The 25,450-nt window shown below is 47.8% G+C and overlaps 3 protein-coding genes across 4 annotated transcripts; 1 reads left to right on the top strand and 2 right to left on the bottom strand.

Moving 5' to 3' along the window:
- Positions 1–663: 663 nt before the first annotated feature.
- Positions 664–6,072, top strand: larp6a (La ribonucleoprotein 6, translational regulator a). The gene is made up of 3 exons (XM_070836240.1): positions 664–1,440; positions 3,182–3,380; positions 4,131–6,072. Exons 1-3 carry the CDS (start codon positions 668–670, stop codon positions 5,223–5,225), a joined length of 2,067 nt encoding a protein of 688 aa, XP_070692341.1. The 5' UTR covers positions 664–667; the 3' UTR covers positions 5,226–6,072.
- Positions 6,073–9,597: 3,525 nt separating this feature from the next.
- On the bottom strand, positions 9,598–13,411 carry tm2d3 (TM2 domain containing 3). The gene is made up of 6 exons (XM_070829082.1): positions 13,306–13,411; positions 12,653–12,754; positions 11,975–12,135; positions 11,579–11,753; positions 11,004–11,079; positions 9,598–10,866 (listed from the first exon to the last, which is right to left on the bottom strand). Exons 1-6 carry the CDS (start codon positions 13,409–13,411, stop codon positions 10,701–10,703), a joined length of 786 nt encoding a protein of 261 aa, XP_070685183.1. The 3' UTR covers positions 9,598–10,700.
- Positions 13,412–14,303: 892 nt separating this feature from the next.
- Positions 14,304–25,413, bottom strand: tars3 (threonyl-tRNA synthetase 3). 2 transcript variants are annotated; one of them, XM_070830628.1, is made up of 19 exons: positions 25,084–25,413; positions 24,615–24,704; positions 24,239–24,426; positions 23,934–24,057; positions 23,602–23,726; positions 22,652–22,769; positions 22,402–22,466; positions 22,242–22,320; positions 21,934–22,080; positions 19,966–20,064; positions 18,392–18,558; positions 18,105–18,267; positions 17,856–17,993; positions 17,259–17,336; positions 17,065–17,165; positions 16,508–16,612; positions 16,128–16,200; positions 15,927–16,041; positions 14,304–15,216 (listed from the first exon to the last, which is right to left on the bottom strand). In XM_070830628.1, exons 1-19 carry the CDS (start codon positions 25,408–25,410, stop codon positions 15,068–15,070), a joined length of 2,451 nt encoding a protein of 816 aa, XP_070686729.1. In that variant the 5' UTR covers positions 25,411–25,413; the 3' UTR covers positions 14,304–15,067. The 2 variants fall into 2 exon arrangements, with proteins under 2 accessions (XP_070686729.1, XP_070686721.1); XM_070830620.1 differs by having other exon boundaries at positions 25,096–25,410.
- Between the last annotated feature and the right edge of the window lie 37 nt (positions 25,414–25,450).

The following is a 25,450-nucleotide window of genomic DNA, read 5'->3' as shown; positions in this document are numbered from 1 at the left end:
AGTGACACTTAGTGAGTTTCAATGGGTGATTTTGACATTCTTTTGTTTTATATAAGTTATTATTTATCTGTATCTCAGTCAAATAGATTAAAAGCTCCACGGGGGGAGAGGAGGACTCTGGAGCAGCATGCTGGGAGATTAACCTGACAGACAGAAAGATAGAATAGTTTAAATGATATATTCTTTGAACTATAGAAGAATTTATAATGTGGAAGATACAACATGTTGAAGAAATCTTTTCTTTTGGGGGGGGGTTCATGGCCTCAGTACCTTTTGAGCTCCTGGCTTTGGCCCTGCAGACTCACCACAGTCTGACCCACATTAAATGAGAGCATGGGTCTTATTTCTAACTAATAGACCTTATTAAGGGGGTCCTGCAACCTGTGATTTGACTTGCATGAGTATCTGCTGGTGATCTGAGCTCCTCTTCCTTCAGGCACACTCTCTGCTCGGATCTCGCGTGCAACCAGACGCTGACAGCATATTATCCAATTAGCGGCCTTAGAGAAGGGGTCGTCCTTGGCACGGCAATTTCCTAATTAAGGAGGAACACGTGAATTAGCTCCCCTACTTAGAGCCGTGAACGGGGCCTTCCTGCCTCCACAGAAAAGGAAAAAAAATAGACAGAAGTGACTGTGTGTAAAGACCCGTGTGTGGACAGAGAGACATGCACGCCTTGGTGAACGCCTTCCTGCGCTGCCTCTCCTTCCTCCTGCCTCCCTCTTGGCTTTGTGTCAGCTTGTGCTTGTGGGTTGGGAGTGAGTGCGAGGAGACGCTGGCGCGGCCCAATCCCAGAGCTCGTTTCAAAAGCAGAAAGCCTCTTACATATGAGGAAGTAGCAGCAGCAGCGGCGGCGGCAGCAGCAGCAGCAGAAGCCCACGGAGGCTCCAGCCCGTCGGTCTCTCCAGGTCCAGGCTGCGTCTCGCCGGCTGCTACAAGCCCCGCTGCTCCTCAGGGCCCTCCGTCGGGTCGGATCTGGATCGGGGGTCTCTGGCGAGCCGTGGAGCGCGTCTTCGGAGCCCCCTGGATCCTTCTCCGCCATCGCTGGTGCCCGAAGAAGCGTCGAGCAGCTTTACGCGCCCCGTATCCTGTCTGTGCCTTCGACTCGAGCGAGATTAAGAGCTTCCAGGGAGGCGCTGCTGCCGCTGCTGCCTCAACAACCGCGAGAGGGAAGGGAGCGGGCGGGGGCACCTTCACTCATCCCAGCAACATGAGCGGGTCCGTGGGGATCCCCGAGCCGAGCCCGGCGGAGTGCGTCCCGCAGGGCATCGATGAGGTAATCACCGTGGACCAGCACTCGCAGGAGATGGGGACGGTGACGATCACGGTGGCCATCCAGGCGGCGGAGGACGAGGAGCCCGAGGAGGTGTCAGCCAACAATATTGACTTCCTCGGGGGCAGCTGTAGTGAGGACGAGATCGGAAGACATGACAAATCAAGGTTTGACCCGCTGGCTGCTTTAATTGTCTTGGTAGCGCTGCTCGTGGTGACAACATGGGCAGTGAACTACACACTGAGGCCAGTCGGTGCATCAGCTGGTGAACTGACTGTTTTACTGGCCTTTTACAGTAAAGTGCAGGACAGACTGGGTGCACTGGGGTCTGAGGGTGAATGACTGGTTTTCCTCTTTATGTCAAGGTTATGAATCTGTTTGGTGTGTGTGTGTGTGGAGTGTGTGTGTGTGTGTGTGTGTGTGTGTGTGTGTGTGTGTGTGTGTGTGTGTGTGTGGCAGCACAGGAGCCGCGTGGGTACAGTCGTGGTGTTTTTGCTCCACTGGAAGAATGCGTGCAGAGAGTGTGTTCAAATGGAGCCGTAATCCCAGCTGGCAGGTGTAGCCTGTCACAGCGCCTACAGGAGACGGCAAATAACTGCACAGTGTGCGAGGGGGGCAATGGGGGCTCACAGCTGGGAGCAGAACTCCTCACAGGCGCACTGGAGGCTTATTTCTCATTCTTATTTTTATCCCCTGGGAAGTGTTGAACCACCTGTAGCAGCAGACACCTGAGACAGATAAAGGATGGCACCTTCACTTTAATCTAATTCCCCTGCGTCATCGCCTGCTATTTTTATCCTCTGGCCTATAAGTTCCCTCCTTGGACTGCGTGTGCAAAGAGTGAGTCAGTGGCAGAAAGGCCAAAGGGGAGAATAAATGGCTTTGTCTGTACCAAGTGTGTCAGTTTGCCTCTGGGTCACACCTTAATGGCTCTCTGGCAGGGAGAGCTCTGTGACACCTGTGCAGGCTGGAGCTCCGTGGCACGTTTTCCACGCAGGATGTATTTAAAGATCCCTAAACATCTGCTGGGAAGCGTGCGTGGAAGTGATGGAGGGAGGCGGCCGCCTGTGCATGTGGCTGTTTCACCTTTTCTCCTCTTGTTTTCTACATTCTTGCAGCATTCCTTCAGAGACCTGCAGTGCACTGCACCTCACAGCAACCCAAAGTGAACTTCATCAGAGAAACGCCTCTGCTGTGGTTACTGAAGTCTTATGTCTAAATCATGCTGACGGTGCTCTCTGCTAAAAGCTGAAATCGAGGCCGCCTTTATCTGAAGTCGTGGGGAAGCAGTGGGCTCCTGCCAGCTGTGCGGTCAGCGGGCTGGAAAGCTGTTGACTGTGTGTGTGTGAGGGAAGGGAGGAGGCTGGAGGAGGTGATGAGTCATCCACAAAATTTCATTCAGACCCTCACTCCAATCTGCAGGACTACCTGCCCGTGCTGCTGCTGCTGCTGCTGCTGCACAGCTCCGGCCAGGTGTCTGACTGAGATCAAAAGGTGCCTGAAGGCCTCAGCTATGCAGCGTTAGCACCAGTTTCAGTGTGAAGCGGATTGGTGAGCCACCATATTCTGTGTGGGAGGGAGAGCCTGTGACTCTGCACCCTTCAGATGGAGAGGTCTTGGCAGTTTCAGGATTGGTGGGACGCTGTGATGTCGAGGTCTGGCACCGAGGCCTGGTGCCTCTGGCTGGAGACGCAGCTTGTCAACTGAAGATTGCAGAGGGAAATGGCAGCACGGGGGTTGTCTTCCTGCCAACGACTTGTGAGCCTCTGGCTTATTGTATTAATGAAAGTGAAATGTGTAACAGTTGTAACGTTGGCTGTTCAGGATGTGAGGCATTCTGCTGTTTGAGTGGTGCACCACAGAGGAGGCTCTGCTGACCGTGATGCATGCTTGTCTTCCCACACACAGCGGCGCCGGGACCAGCGGAGGGGAGCTGGAGGAGGAGAGCTGGCAGCCCCCGGATCCAGATCTCATCCAGAAGCTGGTCACTCAGATCGAGTACTACCTGTCCGACGAGAACCTGGAGCACGATGCCTTCCTGCTCAAGCATGTCAGACGCAACAAACTCGGGTTTGTCAGCGTCAAGCTGCTCACGTCGTTCAAGAAGGTACTAACCACTGCTGCAAAGCACCTGGGCCGTAACAGGCCTTCTCTGTTCTGTTCTTAGTAGCTGATGGCTCATCGTGTGCTTGTGTAGATATTCCTGAGTCAGCTGAATGTAACGTTCAGCCATCTACATGCATGATACCTGAGCACTGACACAACCGGACAAATGAAGCTGAAGCAAAAAGCAGGTTTGAGATGATGAGTCTGGTTAAAGCCTCGGGCTGCTCTCAGTTTGTTTTTATGACTTGAGGCTGAGAAATGAAGAATTGAGTAGCAGTGAGTGAATGTTTCTAGTGCCAGCATGACGAGCTGTTACAGAAGCATCATATTCTCACTCTGATTCACAGCAACTGGTGATACTTGAGGCCCATGCATGCAGATTTATTGTGGGGGGGGGGGGGGGGGGGGGGGGGGGTGGGGGGGTGGGTATGTTTATGCCACAAATGATCTGAGCCCCCCCACACACACACACTCATTTTTAGTATAAACAAGGATTCAAACATGAGCTTGATGAGACTGAGGTGATGCATTTTAGACATGAGCACACTGGATTGTGATGAACTGAGTGATGAGCTCTGCTGCCATCAGAGCAGATACTGATACTGACCCCCCCCCCCCCCCCCCCCCCCGACAGGCTGAGGGCCCGTGCCATAATTCACACAGAGAAGCTGTTGCAGGGATCCTGTTAGTGAGGGCCTCTTTACGCACTTGGCAGCTCACCCATGTAACACAAGCATTGTCTCTGTTGCAGGTGAAACACTTGACTCGAGACTGGAGGACGACCGCTTATGCTCTCAGGCAATCAGACATCCTTGAGCTGAACGACGAGGGGCGCAAGGTGCGGCGTAAATCCGCAGTGCCGGTCTTTGCCAGCGAGTCGCTGCCCAGCCGCATGCTGCTCTTAAGTGATTTGCAGAGCTGGCCAGAGCTGGCCGCGCTCGCCAAGGATAATGGAGGCATCGAGGGGGGCGCCACTCAGCAGGAGCAGCTGATGAAGCTGCTGCTGAAGGCGTTCGGCACATACGGCGCCATCGCCTCTGTCCGCGTCCTGAAGCCCGGGAAGGACCTGCCGGCGGACCTGAAGAGGCTGAGCGGCCGCTACACCCAGCTCGGCACCGAGGAATGCGCCATCGTGGAGTTCGAGGAGGTGGAGGCCGCAGTCAAAGCCAACGAGGCGGTGGGGAGCGAGGACGGAGGGCCCGGCTCTCTGGGGCTGAAGGTGGTCCTGATTGGCACCAAGCCGCCCAAGAAGAAGGTGCCCAAGGAACGGCCGCGTGAGGAGGGGGGCATGCGCAAAAGTCGCTCGCTCAACAGCAGAGTGCGAGAGCTTCAGTACCACGGGGACGACTCGGCCTGCAGCTCCTCGGAGACCGAGAGCACCCCCACGTCCCCCAGGCTGGCCAGAAAGTCCCAGTCCTGCAATAAGCTCAGCCCCACCACCGCGGGCATCAACTTCCAGAACAATCACCTGAGTCCTGGGATGTCCCCGCGCAACAGCCCCTGGTCGAGCCCGCGCGCCAGCCCCTGTCCTCAGCGCAAATCTCCTCACTCCCACAAGTCCCCCCTGGCAGAGGGCAGGCTGAGCCCGGAGCCCGGCCGCCGCTGGGCAGACTACTCCTCGGACAGCAGCCTCACCCCGTCGGGCAGCCCGTGGGTTCAGCGGCGCAAGCAGGTGGCGTCTCAGGAGAGCAGCCCGGTGGGCAGCCCCATGATGGGCAGAAAGATCCAGAACGCAGACGGCCTGCCGCCGGGGGTCATGCGGCTGCCGAGGGGCCCCGACGGGACCCGCGGATTTCACTGTGTCGCCGTCGGAGAGCGGGGGAAGACGGCTGCCACTCAGACGTGAGATGTGGAGCCTCCCGGTGCGCCCCCCCCCCCCCCCTCCCTCTCCCTCCTTACTCCCTCCTCCTCCCCCCAGAAATAAAACGACAGATTGGAAATTTGAGCTGTCCTTGGCCGTCCCGCTCAGCCCCCCCACCCCCACATTGGAGACTGTGTAGATATATTTTTGTTGAGTGCATCAGTTTTCAGTCTTTGTTATATTTTTATACGACGTTTTTTGCGTTACCATGGTAACATTAGTGATGTACTAATGGAGATTTGAGTGAACGTAAACTTGATGACTGGACCGTGTCACCTCCACTCCTCGGGGCGGGTCGGAGAGGGAGCTCCACTTTTTTTGGTTTTAAGTTGAAAAAGTGTCCTCTGTCTCGTGCGTAAAAGCTCACAACGCGTCTGTGGATGGTGTGTAAATGTGCACGTGGCATGGGCACATGGGCCTGATGGAGATGTCACCATATGCCTTTTCTGTATCAGTCTACTGTGAGATCCGTTTTTACATGCTACCTAACCACTGCCATGAAGGTTGGACAGCTACACGTAGACAGGAGGTTTCTTCTTAGTTTTTATTTTGCCTTTTTTAATTTCAGTATGCTTTGGCACTTAGTTGGGAGGGGTGTTTCTAGCCCTGTACATGTTAATTTCTCCAGCAGGTTGCTGCTTTATTTATTTTTTAGCTTTATTTCCATTTTATTTCTTTCTCGCATATCTGTTTCCATCAGTCGAAGCTCACAGTGAGGTTTGAGGGATCAGGTCAGGCAGAATAAATGCTCTCATGTTCTTGCCTTTTACATCTGAGCTGGGGTATTTGTACAGTGCGATTCCTATTGTACAAATAAATCACTAAAATTGCATTTGGCCTGACTCTCTTTTGTTTGTGGCACACGCTGAGGTGGTCATGATGCTCTGAAGCAGCCCCCACCCAGTCTTATTTATTATTTCAATATGCAAGTGAGATTTAAGTGAGATTGTTGCTGTGCCAAGACTGGAGACGCTCTCCAGACTTGGAAAGCAGAGTTGGCTCGCTGGTGTGTGTGGTTTTTTTTAAATTTTATTTTAGATGGACTGCACAGATGGGAAGATAAGAGTTGATGGATTATATCAGCCCTCCGTGAGGAACAGAACACTGACAAAACGCTGTTTATTTAAATTTCCTCTTATCGCAACAATAAATGGTGCTCGTTACCCTCTGACTTCATGTTTTAGTCCTGCAGTGTTGATCATACACAAGTGTGTGTGTGAGAGAGGGATTTGGCTTTTCTGACAAACACCAAAGGGAAAACTAATGTCCACCCAGATTGGACTGAGTTACATAACACACAACACAAGTGGTTGCACAAGTTTTTCTCTCCTCCAGTCGTCGTGCAGCAGAGGCACATTTCTGGCTGCTTTACAGCTCCGAGTCCCATTTGCACATCAGGACGTTCATCCATCGTCCAAGCGAACAGGCAGTGTTCACCACAGAGTCCTGACTGGGCTGAGGTTTGGGTCGTGACCCGGACAGTGAACTCAGTATATTCCTGCCCTGCCTCGGCTTCGTGTTTGGGGTCGTTGTTTTCCCGGAGAAATAAACCATCTGCCTCGGCTCTCCTTGGGACTGCAGCCAACTTCCCTCACATTTCGTCTGCATTTTCCTCACATGTAAGTTAAGATCTCCTGACATCTGAGGGCCACGCTGCCACCACCGGGCTGCACGCTGGGGACGCTGTGTTTCTGCCCATGTTCAGTTGGCTTCTCAGTTCCACTCAGATGATCCAAAGATTCAACTAATTATGTGCCTATAAAACATTATTGGCAGCTGATTCTGTCGTAGCCAGTGGTGGAAGAAGCACTCTGGGTTTTTTTTTCCTAAACTAATAGTAGAAACTGTAGAAATACACTGTTACAAGTAAAGATGCTGCACTCAAGGTGTTACTGGAGTAAAGGTACAGAAGTACTAGCATCAAAATTGAAGTAATAAAGTACAAGAACTCATGATGCAAACAATACAATCTAAATGGGAAAAGTACTCATGCAGAATGTATATTTCCTTATATTTGATTATTGATGCATTCATGTGTTCATTGCTTTCATGCTGCAGATGGTAAAGGTGGAGCTCATTTTAATTTGATATATATTAATGATTGATAAAATACTGTAATGCATTTGATTATATTTTGTATCGTCTGTAAAATAACTAAATCTGGTTAAATGTAGTGGAGTATTAAAGTACAAGTTCCCCAAATTTGTACTGTACTTGAGTAAATGTACTTAGTTACTTTCCACCACTGGTTACAGCAAAGGCCGTGAGCTCTTATACGATCAGTCGCTCTGTGTTTTCTATTTGTTCTTGGGTCACGCTGGAAAAGCTTTGTTTCCACGCTGTAATTAAAACGTCCCCTCTGCCACATTACTCCATTGTGAAAAAAGCCCAGGGGGTGTGAGCACTTTTTATAGGCGCTGTGATTTCAGCCGCGTCCTCAGGTGGCTTCAGCTGCTCCTTAGCAACAGTCCAAGTGAGAGAGAGGAGCTCGGTGGGATGCTGACAGACTAGTTAGACATACGAATGCTTACAGCCGTCTGCTTCTCCTCTTTGTCGCTCACACCTCCTCCTGCAGGAGATGGGAGCATCATGGGAGGGTCAGGACCAGCATTCAGAGCTGAGTGGGATTGCATAAGAGGGGGATGAATAAACTTTTGTTCTCCTCTTCGCATGATTAGCAATTCAAAATCAGGAAGTCGTGATATCGTCTGTCTTTGACGAACAATATTGTGGCTCAACTCTGTAACGATGCTCATTCTAACAGAGCAAATAATGACTGCTGGGAGAAGTAGCACAACATTTAGCTGTTATTCTCATAACACTGAGCTCTGCATGATGCCCATTAAGGGTTGTTTCATACTCTCAGAAAATAGGAATAGCACAAAGAAAAATAATAGCAAAACCAGATACTGCTCTGGCAATTATTTGTAATTGGACTCCAGGCATTGATGTATGAATAAAATGTTACTAAGCGCAGTAATTTAGTAATTTACTCCAGAAATAATTAGGAAGATGCTTTGTGCTTTGAGTTTATTAGTGTGAGAGTTTAAGTCATGTCATAATGCATCAGATGTGTTATACTAAGCCACCATCATACTATTTGTCTCACAGAGTTTTACACGCATGCACCATTTACTCCTATTTACGTGCGTTTACACAGTCATATGTGCAAACACATCCATCCCTCAAAGCTACACCCACTGACAGATAACAGCAGTTCACCATGTAAGTAACTCTGCTCGCGCCAACACACACTCACTCAGGGTGAGTCAGACATAGTGAGGTCATGCTGGGCCGCTCACAAACACCGACAGTCACAGGGAGTCTCATGTGGATGAAGGGCTACGGAGCCTTTTGTCAATATTTAAATGACACGTTGCCCAATCACCGTTTTCCCTGCAGAGTTAAGGTAAAGGGGTTTCACGTCTCCCACTCAGCTCAGACTATATGACAAGAACTTGCATCAGTCAGTGGGAGGGAGGGAGGGAGGGAGGGAGGGAGGGAGGCGTGAGTGGGCGGTGTCACATTTGAGGAACTAGAATTAGGGAGGAGTATATTTACAACAGTTTCAACCAAGCAGCCAATTGGAGAAGTCGACACAAAAAGTTACAGCAGAGGAAATGATGTTTTCCCTCCTTGTGATATCATTTTTTTTTTAGCCGTCATATTATGCAACAGGAGCAGACAGATATCTGCGTCGGGCAGCTCTGTTGTAAAAAGGTATGTACTGAAATAAGCAATAACATGTTTTTATGCCCTGGTTCTGACAGCTCTGCTGCTTTGCTCAAAAGCCCTCAAACAGAGCTGGTTCAGGAGGTGATCCCCTGTGACCCCCTCCTTCTGTCACAGTCTGTGGGCATCACGGGCCTCTGGCACCACTCACAGAGATCAATGTGAGGAAAAACACACACGTGTGTGAAGATGACCTCGGTTAATAATAGAGCTCTGGATTCCTGCAGGAACAGCTTTCAGACAGAGAGCCTTCGGTCAGAGCGTCTGTCCTATAGATTCTACGCCATGATGCCATGAAGCCTCACAGAGAAAAATAATGAGCATGGATTCGTCAATGATGATTGACTAAGGGAACAAACATGAGCGAGCTCACTTTGCATCTTTAATGTCAGCTCATCTGACTTTTACAACTGATCTTAGCTTTCTGTAGCTGGTTCATCAGCACAGAGACAGAACTCAGTCTGCTCAGCTGGTGGTTTGTTCACTCTGTCTTTCCAGATTGTGCACTGGAGGCGCCGGGCCACAGCAAACTCTACTACAAACCCAGGAGTACGTGAAAACTGAAATACCCACCAGATGAATGAAGCATCCATCTGTCAGTGCTGCGAACACAATTAGACTAACGTGATATTTCACAATTTTATTTACATAACTTAAAAAATGTCATTTACAGTGTTCCAACAGACACTGGAAGCTGAAAACATATTTACATAAAGTGAGCAGTGAACCCTTTTGTGCCACACAGTCTCATGCAAAGATCGTACAGTGTTAGTAGACAGAGAAAGTCTTTAGCAATGTGAAGATAAATGAAGTAAATGATGACTGTACAGGATATCTCCAATGTTTCTACCATGGGAAACCACAAGTGACTGCAGTTTGCTAGTGCAATGCGTTTTAAGTGTTGCGATACTCATCATGTACATGTTAGAGATTATCATCTATGAGTTTCCAAGAAAAGACTACATGTGGTAATCAGTGATGACAGTAATTGTAGTTGTTGCTCCTCCTACCAGTTCCATTTCCAGCATCTCTTGTCATCTATTTCTACAACATGTGAACTTTATCATTTTCCAGCATCTGACTGGAGCTTTAGAGGAACCACTGTGTCATTTATTACTGCTGCTGTCTCAGTATAGGGAAGAAATAAATAAAGTACACGTAAAATAACCGTTGAATTCATCCAGAAGACCAAGTATTCACCTGAACGTGTTCCCTTCTGTGTATGCACGCTGTCTTCCAGGACATAAATATTACCTTTCGGCTCGTTCATTGTGTTTGGTGCCACCATTAAAGGCTCTGTAGCCATGGTTACCGTTTGTCCCCAGTGATGAGTTTACCTTTCAATAAGGGAGGAGCAGCACATGTCTCCAAAGTGGCAGGACGTCTGTGAAAGCACCGCTCCACAGGAAACCAGACCCATCTGTATATCAGAGACCAACCACGAGACAGAATCACCGGCTCCTCGTCTCCCTGCGCAGCATCTCAACAGGAGACGGACGCAGAACGGCTGGATTGATCTGGTGGTTGTGTGGGTAGAGTCATAGCTGGCGTAATGAGGGAAACGCTTCCTGCCTGGTAACAGATGGGGTGAGGACGTGTTGCACAGCGAGCTTGGGTAGGCAAACGTGCTAAGAACACAGCATCTCAGATCTTCAGTCTTTGAGTGAGTGAAGCGGCGCGAGGCAGAAGAGAGCACAAACCATCCAGACGTGTCTCCGGAGCTGCGCTTCAGATGTAGAGAGAACCGTCAGCAGGTCCCACATAACCGACCCCAATCAGAAGGACATCTATCAGGGTCCAAATGCCCAGGCCTCCAAAGCTGAACAGTTTGCCCAGACCCTCTCTCCACTGGCCCAGATAAAACCGATCTGCCCCAAAACCACCAAGCGTGATGCTAAAGAAAGACATGAGAGAAAACACAGAGGAAACAAAGTCAAAGATGCTACTAGGGCACACATCCTGATTCAAAAAGATGTTTTTTTACAAAGTTTCCAGCCTCTAAGCAGGTCGTAACACTCACGGCAGGTTTACCTGAGTGCTAATGCTGTTGACCACTTGTATCCACCAGTCCAGTTACAAAATAAACGTTTCTGAAAACGTCTTTTACCTGCAGAAGAAAAGAACATTTAGTGGACAGACAGCATCCTGATGATCATAACATTTCCCTAAAAAATTACAAGGTTAGTTCCAGTATTTTCAAACCTGGGTCCTATCTGTACGGATCATGATGTCTGAGTGACTGGTAGGTAGTAAAAGTGTTGGAACTGGTCCAGTAGATCACCTCAGCCAGCAGCCACCAAACGGGCTGCAACGGCTGCAACGTAATCCTTTGGGACAACTGCACCTGATCACAGTAGGTCCACTAAAAGAGCTTGTTTGATCCACTGACAGACTCACAGTGTTATTCTAAGTGTCTGTTAAATGTTGTACACATGCAGAGTGCCTGAACCTGCATAGAATACTTAGAAGAAAAAAGGTAATTTTGTAAACTTTAGCTGGATGAGAAAATCTTAAAATCACTTCTCTCCAAAACAACAACGTCTACAGTACCTAAGTCACCAAACTGACAGAAAGGAAGCAGAGCAGTATGACTGACTCTGTCATACCTAAACAGTGTACATGGTCTAACACGTCACAGGTGGCGTTGTAGCGCTTGCGTGGGCAGGACACCGTCATACAGTTGGTGGAGTTTGAGCAGCGGTACTGGGACGGTTCCAGCTGCCAGCAGAACTGGCAGGAGATGGAGAGGGAGAAGTTGGTTTGCTGCTGTCCTGACTCTCCCTACAAACACAGAAATAACAAACACTCAAATTGAAGCACCGCCGCAGTCGCTGAACATCACTAATTCTATCACCACGCACAAAGTATAATTTAATTGTCTTGGGGACTGTTGTCATGAAACATTTAGACAACTTCCTGTTATTACCGACAGGCTGACAGGATGCAGACCTTTACTCTACCTTCATGCAGCATAGATCTATCACAAATAAAGTGCTACTCACTACACAGTGAACCCCTTTTTTTGGTTTGCAAGTGAAGGAGGCTGGTTTCCTGTAGGAGCAGTTGTGATGGTAACTGCAGTGAATGCAATCAGCTGGCAGGCGATTACACGACCCCCCACTGGGACATTTGGAGGTGTAGCTCTCTTCATCTGCAGGGGACACTGCAAAACAGTCCACAAGAAATTACAGGTACTCTTTCATGTCTAGCTAGGATAACCACTTTACTGTGAGCAAGCTTTGGTGCAAATTAATTTGATGACGTTATGTCTGGGATCATCAATGAATGTGGCAATAGGCTTGTGACTACATCCCTTTGAATCTCCTGCCAAATAGGGAATTTGAGGCTGTGGGAGGTGAATGACTACCACTCTGTCCTCAACAAAGAAGCCATCAGAGAGTCCTTGGGCAAGCCCATTCATTCCTGATTGCTCCATTAAGGCTGGCCTGCAAAAGGAAATAGTTCCTGCTCTGTTCAAAAGGTGCAGCGGGCAGGTTTTAGTGGCATCAGCAGAGAGGACGCAGAGTGCAACCAACTGAATCAAGGCCAAATTCAAGGCGCCATATATACATATATATATATTATTTTGTGCCATGTGCTATACAGACACTCTCAGCCTGGACCCCTTCAGTGTTTACATGCAGTGACTGAGTCTACTGATGGCTGACTGATGGGTTTACCTGAGGCGGCGGAAGGGACCACTGGGCTGGTGATGACAGGCCCATGCTGGGCATCTCTGGTGTAGGGGGGCTCCTGGCCAACATGGGGAGAGCTCAAGTACCCTGACAAGAAACCAGACAATTGAGAAGATGTATGATCTGAGTCTAGCCCACTCACCTAGCATACTATAAAATACAGAGTACGTGTTGTGCTGAGTGTGGAAACTATACCATATAATAACCACTACTGTTTGCTGTATTTGAGTGTTACAGACGGACAGACAAATGAAGTGTGCTTACATATGAGCTACAGGTTTAGGACACGTGTTCGTAGTACTAAAATCCAAGATTTTATATTAATACATCTAAGCTAGCTGTGCAGCTGCTTCACGGAGGCGTTAGCATGCTAGTCATGCTAGTTAGCTAACAAGGGCAGTTGGCAAACGGCCGGTTCTTTAATATTGTACATTAAAATCTAAGTATGTAACAAACCAACATAGTTGTTGTATTAGACAAACAACTGTTCAATCACTCAGGGGTGCTAGCTGTTAGCTCGCTAGCTAACTCAGCGTAAGGAAGCTAACGTTCGTAACGGTAGGAAAACAACAAACAGGCCAAATGGGTGCTATGCTAGCCGGGCTGGTGTAAATCTGTCTCTGTTCCCTTCCACATACCGTTAACACACTGTAAGACCAGGTCCATGAACAGAACGATGACAATCCCGTATGTTTTGAGGCACCGTCCTCGGTCGGGTCTCCATGTCTGACAGGCAGCGGCCATTGTTACTGCAGAGCAAAGCGCTGCTGCGTTCAGGGAATCTAGGAAAACAACTGTCGGTGATGCTCTGCTCGTCGGAGGCCAGGGGAGGTGAGTGCTTATGAATATGACACCATTACCAAGGCTGTAAAGACACCACAGAATAAGCATCCAATGAGTCCACCAGTCAGGTACGCCTTAGATTTGGTCTAGAATAACATGTTGGAGTATAGGAGTGCTTTCTGCTATAGTAACGATACACATCATCTTCCTTCGTCCCTTTCTAAATTACAGTTGCTGATTTTATAATTCAAGACGTTTAGAAAGAGCACCGAACAGTGGCATGTCTAGACTAACTGAAAAGTTAAGGAAAAAGAGTCACAGTTTAGGTGTCCCATCTTTCCCAGTGGTGTGAATGCAGCATAACATGAAGCAAGACTTCCTGGTCCTCATCTGGCCACGCCCACCACATTCTGCCCAGGAAGCCCATTAGAAACTATTAGCTTTTTATTAAAGGTTTTCTTTCAATGTCACCTTTTAGTTAGTGCTTGTATCCACCATTGTCCTCTCAGAGCACTAATATGGAAAGAGGAACCAAGGGAAGGATAAATTCCCCTTCATGACAGTTATATTGGTCATTAGATAGCTGCTGTAAACAGTAAAGCCAAGCACGGCCACTGTTGAAGGTTGTCTTTTCACTGGTGACAACTGCAAATGTTTGACCTTCGTTGAATATTACTGGCTGAAAACATCTTCTCAGTTTCATGATGCCATGTTGGAACAGAGAGACCAACTGAGCATGACACATTTCTGCATGCCTCTACGGAGCAAATCCTCCTGATGTTGACCATCACATCAGCTTCTTGTAAAAACATTCATCCCGTTTGTGGTGAAAGTAAAAGAAGAACCACTTACATTCAGTAGATTCATTTTATTTCTGGGGCTCCCCATGGGGGCAGACCTTTGTGAGAAATCAGTGCCAAAAATCACAGAACCTTCATCATGACAACGATCACATTGTTTCCATAAATTATCCTGTAGCTTCCCTTTAGACAGACTCAAACTACTTTGACATACCCTAATACTAGAGCTGAAATGATGAGTCGATTGATTGACTGGCCGAAAATTGACTGAAAAGTAAATCAAACGATTATTTCAGAATAGTTGCCAAACAGAAATGCCAAAAAAAATCTCCTTAAATGTGACGGTTTGCTGCTTTTCTCTGTTTTATATCACTGTAAATTGAAAATCTTTGGCTTTTTGACTGTTGATCGAACAGTGAAGACATCTGGGGACGTCACCATAAGCTCTGGGACACTGAGACGGACATTTTATAGACCAAACGAACCAATCGATTACTCAAAGAAATAATCGGCAGCTTAAACTGATAAAGATCATCATTAGTTGCAGCTCTACTCGACACCCACCCCAGGGGCAAAAACACATCCTTTTCTATCCTTCACATTTGATCACGTGGGCTTTTCAAAGTCGTCTTGCAGCCTCTTTCATTACATTTACATGCAGAGCGTCAGCTCATCAGTTCCTCCGTCTGATTTCTGCTCTACGTTCTCCACTTTCACTGAACCATCTTCACACGTGCCATCGTTTGTCCCTTCACTGCTTGTCCGACTGTAGCCGAGGTATTCAGATGCAAGAGCTCTGGACCGTTCTTCGTGTTGCTCAGAACTCCTCCTCTGCGTTTTGACAGCGGGATTGTTTGAGCAGGGTCAGGCGGGCCAGCACCTCGGCCAGCGACAGCTCTCCGTGGACTTTGTTGTCCCTCGTGCGCACATTGACGCCGTTAGTCATCTTCTCCTTCTCTCCGACCACTGCCAAGACATGAGAACACACAACAGCTTGACATGGGCCAAGTCACACACACACACAGCTACCCTAACACGTTCCCCGCTTTGTGCCGCTGAATTCAACAACTGTGGGTGGTTCGCCAGCTCTGAGGTCCATTTGCTTTATATACTCAACCAACTGACACTCACTGTAATTCTAACAGTAAGAAGAACCACACCACAATATTCACACTTTTTTTTTTAATATATATATTATTTTTATATATCTGAACATTTATTTTCTAATCTACAGTTGTAAGTGAGGATACATTTTAAAAGTCTGCAGTGCTTCTAAAGCAACAATACAAGTAAAAGCAGCGTAAAACAACTAACTGGTACTTTTAAACTTGTTTTAGTTGCCTAATCTTCACTGATGCGGTTTTGCTAAACCCTAAGTTCTGGTGTGGTGTGCTCCTTTAGATCTACAGCCACTGACGCCATACATACAGCACATCTCCTCTGTCTATCAATCAGATCACTGATCACATAAAAAACATTGCTTAGCCAATCAGCATTACAGAGGAAAACCTATTTCTTAAATATCTTAAATAATGCTCCTTTAAAATAGAATGTGAATGCTGTGAAAGTCTCTCATTAAATGCACTTCTACAGTGACGGCAGGCAGCAGCAATGGGCTGAAAGGCCTCTTGATTCAGTGGTCAGTCAAATGTACACGGGGCAGGAAATTGTCTCACCAAGAATGAAGTTATATTGGGCCAACTGAGCGTTACGGATCTTCTTGTTTAGAAGGCAGCTGGAGTCTAGGTCAGCGTCTGCCATGAAACCAGCTTCTGTAAACTGCTTACACACCTGAAACATACACCACAGGTAGTTATTGTCGGTGTGCATGTGATGGTTAAACATGGTGGAAGTGGAAGTGGAAGTGGAAGGCACACCTTCTTGGCGTAGTCCTCACAGGAGGGGTTGACAGGCACTAACATCACCTGACGTGGAGAGAGCCACAGAGGCCTGGTGGGAGCACAGACAGACCGTAGTGAGGCAATCTTCACTGGTGCAAAGACAACAACATTACCAGGACGGAGAGGAACTAGTGGGTGAAATCTTTATGGTACGGGGATGTTGAAAAAGGACATTGTGGTTAAAATGTTACAAACAATAAAGTGGTTAGTTTGGTCTTCCAACAAGAGGACACTAAGGACACTTCTGTATCTGCTGAAGCATCACCCAACAGGAGGCCATGTCAGCACTGCGGTCGACATAATAACATGTTATAAGTGAAACTCTCACATGCAAGAGCAACCAGAAGGCGCCTCACCATTTCCCTGCATAGTTCTCTGTGAGAATGGCAATCATCCTCTCCACGGAGCCCAAGATCGCACGATGGATGATGACCGGTCGGGCTTTGTCATCCCCATCCTTCCTGCAAGACGCGGCAGCAGAGAGAATATTAAGGCTTCCTGTGAAGGGTGTCGCTGTGACTGTAAACTAGACTTATTCTTGGCCTTTCATTTTTATTCCTCTGTACTGTTCTGCCTACACAGCCACCCGTTCCCTCTCCATATGAAATTCTAGGCCGATAGGAGTAATGCACAAGACATAAATACTGTTCACTGCCTGCTGTGTGTTGCTGTAAAGGCCATGCATTGTTTTCCCATGCTGAGTAAACTAATTGAAGTTCCTGGTGAGGTGATAAATCAACCTGTCACCTACTCAATGAAACCAAATTTGCATACAAGTCTTCTCCTGCTAAACAGAGGACTCTGTGGAGCACAGGCTGAGGCGGGTTATTCAGGAGGGGATTAACATATAATCCTTGGTGCAGTAGAGCCCACAGATGGAGCAGTGTGTCAATGTTTTGATTAGGTGACTCACCCCACAAAGGTCAGGTTGAAGCGGATGGGCAGCTGGAAGTCCAGCTGAATGGTTGCACACTGGTGGTAACGTCCAATTGCATCTTTGATCTTAATGTCAATCTGCAACAGCGGCACAGAGAGAGTTATAGAGCTTCCCAGACGTCAGCGTTAAATTGATTTTATGTTTGCAAGGAAATAAAGAAATGATCTCACCTTGGGTCCATAAAAAGCGCCGTCTCCCGGGTTGAGTTTCCATGGCTCCCCAAACTCATTCAGGCTGTTCTCCAGTTGCTGCAACACACACGAGGCACAATTTACATGGAAACAAAGACAAGCAATTACAGGGAAGCAGACCAACCACGCTGCGGGACACAATTAAGGACAGAACACGGAGTTCACGCCTAATGCTCCTCTACATTTACATGGTAAGGGATGCCCTTATGCAGCTCACAACTCGCCAAGTTGCTAACAGCAATCAAGTAGAGCAAATGAGCAGCGTCTCTATTGGAGACATGCTTCCTTCAGAAATTCAAGGAGATTCACAGTGACTCACTGATCTGATACTACTGGATGATCACACAGCAGGGAGCCGCTCTTTCATCAACAGTGCCAACTCAGTGTCAACACGAGCACTTTGCTAAAAACGAAGGTGTGCAGTCGTCCCTGCATTTCATTCTGTAAGGCACCAAAAGCAGTTTCTCATGTGGAGGACAGAGTCAGATCTTACGCTGGATATTCAGCGAAATTCAGCTGATGATTGATAGTAAATTTCCACCATAAATTCTGCCTACGACGCCTGATGCAGTTTACCTTCTCAGCCTGGTCCCACACAGCGATGTCGCCCAGATACTTCTCCGGACGAGTGGAGAGGTGGAGCTGGAAGGAGAATCCAAACACGCGGTAAACACAGCGGAGGAAGTCCAGACAGCCCTTCATCTCTGACTCGATCTGTCGGAAACAAACAAACAAACAAAAAAAACATCATTCAAAATGCAGGAAATGACTCATAATAAGCAGCTACTTGTTTTTCACATGTTCATAAACTACTGCTGTGGTCACCTGATCCATGGTGCAGAAAATGTGAGCATCATCCTGCTGGAAGCGGCGCACTCTGGTCAGCCCGGTTAGTGTTCCTGACAGCTCGTTTCTGTGGAGGACCCCGAAGTCTGCCAGCCTCAGAGGAAGCTCCCTCCACGAGCGAGGCCTGTGGCTGAACATCAGACTACGGGACGCCCAGAGAGCAGGAAATCGAATGACTGACATGCATTAAATACTGTTTGCACCGTTTGATTTACAGTATTTGGGAAACACTTTAAATATTTACTCGCAGAGTGCTCTAAACTTACCAGTGCCCGGGGCAGTTCATGGGCTTGAGTGCAAAGATGTCATCTTCCACAGTGAAGGAGAACATGTTTTCACTGTAGTGCTGCCAGTGGCCAGAGGTCTCCCACAGTTTGCTGTTGTAGATGTTGGGGGAGGCTACTTCCTGAAAGCCTCTTCTCCAGTACTCCTCCTGGAAAAACAACAAAACCACATAAACAAGCTAAACCCTGCCAGATGGACGGCACAGGTACTTTTACTGGGCCGAGCTGAATCATGACCTCTGGCACAAATCTCGAGCTACTGCAGTGGAAATCAGGTCCAGTGGGTTTTATTTATCTGCTCGTTTTCCTTAAGCAAAACACTCAATTTCCAGTTTAGCAGCCAACAGCAGGACAACCGGTGTCACTGGAAAGATTTCAACCGAGAATATGTGGAACTGTGAATGTGAAACAAGAAGGAGCTTAAAAACACATCACGCTGCTCAGTCAAAAGCTGAATGTCATGTATGTGCATGTATGAAGACTCCTGTGTCTCCGAGTGTCAGCAGGGTTGTCTGCACTTTTAGCTTTAGATAACTCGTTTCTGGTGGTTTTACACAGTGATAACACATGGCAGTGATGCGATAATGATCTTGCACCGTTTCTGTGTAAGTGTGTGAGGTCCTCTTGGCTTGGCCCGGTGTGTGATGTGAAAGTCTTGTAGACGTCAACACCACGTCACAGAGACGAGTTCCTGTACAGTCACTCTGAACTCTGCTCTGCTTTAGACACGACTGCGATCTGCTCTTAGCCGAGAACTTCTGCCCACGCTAGCCATCAGTCAACCTCTTTACCACATGGTGCTGCGCCGCTAACGAGCTCATTAAGAACACGGCCTGGAAACCCTCCAACTTAATGCAGTTCAGTTCGTCACGCATTTGGTGAAAAGCTCGAGCCAGAAATCAGCCTTCCTACGGCAGTCAGGCCCGCCCAGAGCCGTTCTGGGGCTCTGAGCAGAATCTGAATGGACTAAACTATTCAGCTCACTGTTGAACTCGTGGTTTATCTTCCAGCTCCTTGGTGATTGCATGTTTTCCAACAGTTTATGGTTAGTGGTCTGCATGTCAATGAGCTGCTAATCACTTCAAGTACGCTCCAAGTGTTCAGACTAGCGCGAGCCTCATGGGCTCAACAGTTTTTTCAGCATGTCTGGAGTAAAGTGTATTCAAAAACAATCAACACACTATAGATGCTGATTATACTTTTTCAAAGGAGACCCCCCAGGAGAATTATTTTAAAATGAAATCAAAGTCAGTCAACAGAGCTCAAGTGTGACCAACCAAAGCCTATTACGACAAACAAATGTTACTTCAGGAATGTAAGATGGGAGACGTAGAAATATACGATGAGATAAAACACTTGTTGAGCTTCACCTGCTCATTCTGTCTGTTTCAGTCATATTAGAATACATGAAAATGATATTAATAGATTCATTTTAGGTTACAGTGAAGACACAACATTATTTTCAAAAGAAACAGCCTCTAACGGGACACACGAGGAGAGAATGAACGTTGTCACATATGCTGTGAATGGAAGAGTCATCTGGCCACCACTCCTACCCTGATGAACTCTGTGAGCGTGTTGTAGATGTGAGCTCCACGTGGCATGAAGAAGCAACTGCCGGGGCTGAGATCATGGAAGAAGAACAGCTCCTGATCCTGTGAAGCAGACACAAACAACGTCCTTATTACCTGCAGGTACAAGCAACTATTTGAAAGTAAATGTTGGATGTGATGCAGTAGAAGCAGGGCTTATTGTGAAAAGGAGCCTGATAAACAGAAACAGAATGAAAGTCTGACTCAAGACCAGAGTTTGAGTCACCGGAACTTATCCCATCGATTCACTCTGCAGACAAACCGACGTGCAAAGACAACTATCAGGTGGAGTCGATTACTTGGTTGGACATGAACACACAGGAGCTCAGATACGTGTACGATGTGATAAATGTGCCGTGGAGACTGAGCGACGTTCACAATGCAGGAGTAAAGAGGAAACTTCTGGGAGAGACAGTGTGCTTCCATCTGACAGGCCTGATTATAACACCAGTTAAGCCTGAGATTAAGGCCCAATTCCAATCCGGCCCCAGCACCTTCCCCCTCCCCCAACCTCCGTCCATGTTGTGTGGAGGGTCCGCCACGCAAAGTGTCACTCCGAGCCAATGAGCCTTCAGTGGGAGAGGGTTATAAAGCCCTCCAACACGAGTCGGGTTAACAAACCACGCTGCTCTCAAGCATCCTCCAAAGGATAAGTCATAAATTGCCAAATTACTGGCGGCTGTACATATCTGCAGGCAAAATACGTGGAGTAATGGCTGCTCTGTTGCACTCAGTGCAATAACTATAAAGACATGTATTTTTGCCAGAGAACAGGAAGGAGGGGGTTTAATCTTCTGCTGTAGCCCTGATAGTTCTGTAGCTTCTATAGTCTGTAAGTCACTGCACACGTTTAACACACAGCAACAGCAGTTCATCAAAATAAAACACTGAGTGTGAGCCGTCACAGAGTGCTAAAATATACATACACTAATAAAACAAGAACTGGAACTGGGCCCAAGCGAAGCCTTAAAACTAACCTGACCGGACCAGGCTAGTCTGGAGGGATGGTTTCCATGGTAACCCAGGTCTGACTTATCCAGACCTCCTTCATGAGACAGAATCTCTTATAAATGAGCCACGTTTACTGAAATAAGGCTGTTGTTGCCAACAGTCTCGCTGTATGAGCACTGAGGAGCCTTTTATTTCCTCTAAACACGTGTCAGCGCCGGTGTGGTACAACATGTTTAATCAGAGCCGGATCCCTGCTGCTGGGCCTGATGGGATACGCTTTTATTTCCCTGATGGATATTTAAATGAGTCTGCATTAGAGGCTTTCACATGTTGTGCCGTCATTATCGTTCACTGTGTAAATGAGGAGGGTCGGCTTGGGATCGCGCCACAGAGCACCATCTTTAAAACAACATGTCACTTTTGTCACCTCCCTCCGACCGGCCCCAGCAGCTATATCTTGACTCCGGCGTTTAATATGGAACTGTGTTGTTATCAGCGCTGACTGAGGTGCCGCCGTCTGCGTCTCCCATGCTGGGAAACCAGCTGGGGTGCTCAGATGACTCACAGCCGCCCAGAATGTGCCAGTATGAAGAAACACAGTGCCCCCAGGTGGTGAGGAGCAGCAACAGTGGATTCATGGCTAAACTACAGGATTTTCTACCAAGCTGGTTTAGCTCAGAGGCGTTTTTGGTCACACTAGACAGAGAATACCGTTAGCTTGGGTAAGTTGTATTTTCTTTGTAGGTCTCTTTACACTAGACACCCGTGTTCTTGGTCCAGGTTTGTGTCAGAGTTTCACCACATCTAGAAAACCACAAAGCCAGACTCTTAACGAGGAAAAACTCCGACAGAAACCTCAAAGGAGATCTGTCAGCCATCACACGATACAATTTCAAATCAGAATTCACTTTGTGCTGCGTTTCAGTCTCCACCCCGTCAGCTGGGTGGGCTTGGACGCCTCGACTGCCTGCGGTGACTCACTTTGCCGATTTTGCGATGGTCTCTGTTCTTGGCCTCCTCCTGAAAGCGGTCCCACTCCTTCAGCATCTTTGAGTCTGGGAAGGAGATCCCATAGATCCTCTGCAGCGTCTCCATGTCGGAGCGGCCCTCCCAGTAGGTTGACGAGTTCTGGTGGCAGAAGTAGAAGAGAGTGAAAACACTGACATCTTTAATTTTTACACACGTCAGCAGTCGGCTGCCTTCCTGGAAAATATTCATCGACAAGATCAGGAGCTACGAGCTGGTAAATCTGCTCTGGAGGAGATTTCCTGTGTGTATTTTCCACATACCTTGTAGATCTTCATGGCCTTGATCTTTCCCGTATGCCTGACGTGGGGACCTCTGCACAAGTCAATCAAAGGCCCACATCTAGACAGGATCCATCACACAGCAGTTAGCTCAGACATGCTCTCAGTATAGAAAGACCCAGGGAATATTTCCCCTTCTCACCTGTAGACTGTGGTAGTGGGGGTGGTGACCTTCTCATTCAGAATGCGGCACTTGAACTTGTTGTACTGGAAGATACAAAAACATCAGGGTTAGTCTTGATTTAAAGACTTAACTGTGTTTTTTTTTTGTGGCAAAGTCATAAATATTAATAATCATAATAAGAGCAGGTAAGACTGTAAATCTGGAGAACATTTTTTATCATGGGAGCGCTCTCACTCATTCTCTCTCACTCTCTCTCTCACTCTCTCACCTTGAACATCTTCAGCAGCGTCTCCTTGCTGATCTCCAGCCTCTCAAAAGGCTGTTTCTCCTTCACCACAGCCTTACACAGAGTCTCCAGGTCCCCAAACTCAGAGCTGGACACGCCCCTGGAAACAGCAGACAGGCTCCGTTCATCATCACCGCTCACAGTCCGAGAATCATCATCATCCTCATCATCATCATCACTGCACCTTTGGCACTGTGAACACTGTGTTATTGCACCTGATTGTTCAACTAGTTTATGGCTGTGTGTTTGGTTCTTGCACCTTAACGATATTCTTTTACTCTTTTGGAGTGTTTATACGTCTCCATCTGTCTGTGGACAGATTTTTGCCACTGCGATAGAGTTACAGCTGTGGCGGACGCAGTCAGGAACCTTTAGATGGAGATGGATGTGGGGGGGGCACTTTACGCCTCTGGTCCACAACTGTTTAAAGACTGGGACCACTGTGTCCCAGTTTCAAGCATCATTCCTGTCCACTGATCCAGAACAATCAACAATAATAATTTGATCCATGTGACAGAGTCGACACATACTAACATCTGCTGACAGCGACCATCACATCCTTAGTAAATAAAACATGTTATTTAAGGAGGAGGAGTGTTACACCTTTACCTGGATGTCCCTCCATGCCAGGGTGATTAGACATGTGATCCAATCGCAGGATGGTCTCCACTTTGGTGCACTATATTTTCATTTTTTTACTGCATGTGCTGCACAGTAATTCCCTCTGGATAAATAACATCAAGTATCTTATGATGGTCCTGGGTTTTAAATTAGCACACTTTACAGGAAGGGTCCACATTTTCTGCTGTCTTTAATGAATGGGACTTTTTTTTTTTAGACTACAATCTGAAGATGATAAGATATTCCAGAAAGCCTCACATAGTCGAGGAGAGAGAGCAGAGAGGGGAGCGACAGTGTGAATACTTGCTCACTTTGGTCCATCCAGGAACATGTCGTAGTAGAAACCATTCTCGATGGGGGGTCCATAACACAAACAACCTCCATAAAAGCGCTCCATCGCCTCCCCGAGGATGTGAGCACTGGAGTGCCAATACACCTGGGACACAAAACAAGACGCTTGGACCTTTTTAACACACTAAACATAATATCAGAAAGAGACGTAGTAACTAAATATAGTAAATCAAATCATTTACCGACAGAGAACCAGGTCAGAACACAGATGTGTGCAGGTGAGAGGTTTCCCCCTGAAGCCATGTGTGAAAATGTTTGCTTATTAATTCATGCTGAAGTTCAATGCACTCACAGCCTGAGCATCGTCATTGTCAAAGCGCAAGATCTCAAGAGAGCAGTCCCGCTCGAGGGGTCGGTCCAGGTCCCAGAGCTCGCCGTTTACCCGGGAAATCACAGCGCTGTCGGCCAGGCCCTGGCTGGAAGAGCAAGAGCGAGAAAGCTGCCTCAGAAATTAAACCATTATAAAGAAAAAAAAAAGATTAAGAATAATATGGGAAACGTCAAAGGAGTCTGCGCGTTAGATGTTTTAGATTTTATGGGTAAATAAGTCATTACATTGGTCACATTAGCAGAGTTTTAGGCTGTTTAAGCACCGACCTGATATCACAGGCCAGCCTGTATGGGGTGGTGAGCCAAGCCTTGCCCTCCACCTTCCGTCCGTCTGGCAGCTCCACACTAATGGGCTTGCTGTCTGCAGCCCTCTTTGCCAGCAGGGCATCGCTCTCCTTCTTCAGCTCCTCGTACAAACTGAGGCGCTCTCCGACGTACGCGGGCCAGGGCTGCAGCTACAGCCGAGGACATAACACAGTCAGAGTCCTCCCACTGGACACACTCTGGGGGTGCATTTAGGAACATTCAAGCATAATAGGACGTTTGCATGTTTTGTCGTCAGAGTTTTTTGGGAGTGTGGTGAAAACCTGTGTAGTTGTTTGTGACACACTGAAATATAGATGGTCATGTGGTCAAAGCTCACCTCTTTCACACCTCCTCCACCTCCTCCTCCCTTATCCTGCTTCTTCTCCTTCTTGTTCTTGTCACCTGGTTTGGTATCCGGGGTTACCGCCTGTTCACAAACACAGAAGTGTGTGATGTGTGTTTAGTCCCACAATAGGATCTTATCACCATTCCCCTCTGAGTCACTGCCTGCTAATACTGTCAGTGAGCATGTGCAGTATTAACAGTGTACACACACACACACACACACACACACACACACACACACACACACACACACACACACACACACACACACACACACACACACACACACACACACACACACACACACACACACACACACACACACACACACACACACAGGGGCAGCTATTTCTGGAGGGGGTGGTGCAGTAAGACATTTGGCTTCACTGGACAGAGGCCTTGCCCCCCCCCAGAGGTCCTGATCACCCCCTCCTCGTGCCACAAACGAAGCCTTGTCATACCTTTATCACTACCTTATTATCAGCCTGGTTGTTTGTCTGCCGCTCTTTGCTGGTGTTTTTCTGCGGAGCTCTGCCACCCTGCACCCCTGGCTGCCTCTCTCCCTGCTCCAGCTGCAGCTCCGCCTGCAGACCCCGCCGGAGGTGCAGCAGCCGGTACCTGAGCTTCTCATTCTCGGCCCGCAGTCTCTCCAGCTCCGGGGAGACCTCCGGGACACCGGCGGCATCCACACCTCGGCATAGCCCATCCCGCAGAGAGGAGATCTCCTTACTGAGGAGGAAGATTTGCTCCTCCTGAGCGGCCAAACGTGCAGCCAGACACTCCGCCATCTTTAAATCACAGCTGACTTCCGGTGCTTCCAAAATAAAA

Source organism: Pempheris klunzingeri, chromosome 1 (assembly GCF_042242105.1).
Source record: "Pempheris klunzingeri isolate RE-2024b chromosome 1, fPemKlu1.hap1, whole genome shotgun sequence".
NCBI lineage: Eukaryota > Metazoa > Chordata > Actinopteri > Acropomatiformes > Pempheridae > Pempheris > Pempheris klunzingeri.
The sequence above is the reverse complement of the archived record's forward strand: the minus strand, read 5'-3'. Positions and strand labels throughout refer to the sequence as shown.

Coding starts and splice junctions, on each gene's coding strand:
- larp6a (XM_070836240.1), top strand. CDS start 668: ATGCACGCCTTGGTGAACGCCTTCCTGCGCTGCCTCTCCTTCCTCCTG. Junction 1,441..3,181: donor GGAAGACATGACAAATCAAG/GTTTGACCCGCT, acceptor TCCCACACACAG/CGGCGCCGGGACCAGCGGAG. Junction 3,381..4,130: donor TGCTCACGTCGTTCAAGAAG/GTACTAACCACT, acceptor TCTCTGTTGCAG/GTGAAACACTTGACTCGAGA.
- tm2d3 (XM_070829082.1), bottom strand. CDS start 13,411: ATGGCCGCTGCCTGTCAGACATGGAGACCCGACCGAGGACGGTGCCTC. Junction 11,754..11,974: donor AAAAAGGGGTTCACTGTGTA/GTGAGTAGCACT, acceptor CTGTGTTTGTAG/GGAGAGTCAGGACAGCAGCA. Junction 11,080..11,578: donor AGACCATGTACACTGTTTAG/GTATGACAGAGT, acceptor TTTCTTCTGCAG/GTAAAAGACGTTTTCAGAAA.
- tars3 (XM_070830628.1), bottom strand. CDS start 25,410: ATGGCGGAGTGTCTGGCTGCACGTTTGGCCGCTCAGGAGGAGCAAATC. Junction 16,613..17,064: donor TTCAACCTGACCTTTGTGGG/GTGAGTCACCTA, acceptor CGCGTCTTGCAG/GAAGGATGGGGATGACAAAG. Junction 15,217..15,926: donor CCAATATAACTTCATTCTTG/GTGAGACAATTT, acceptor ATGTCTTGGCAG/TGGTCGGAGAGAAGGAGAAG.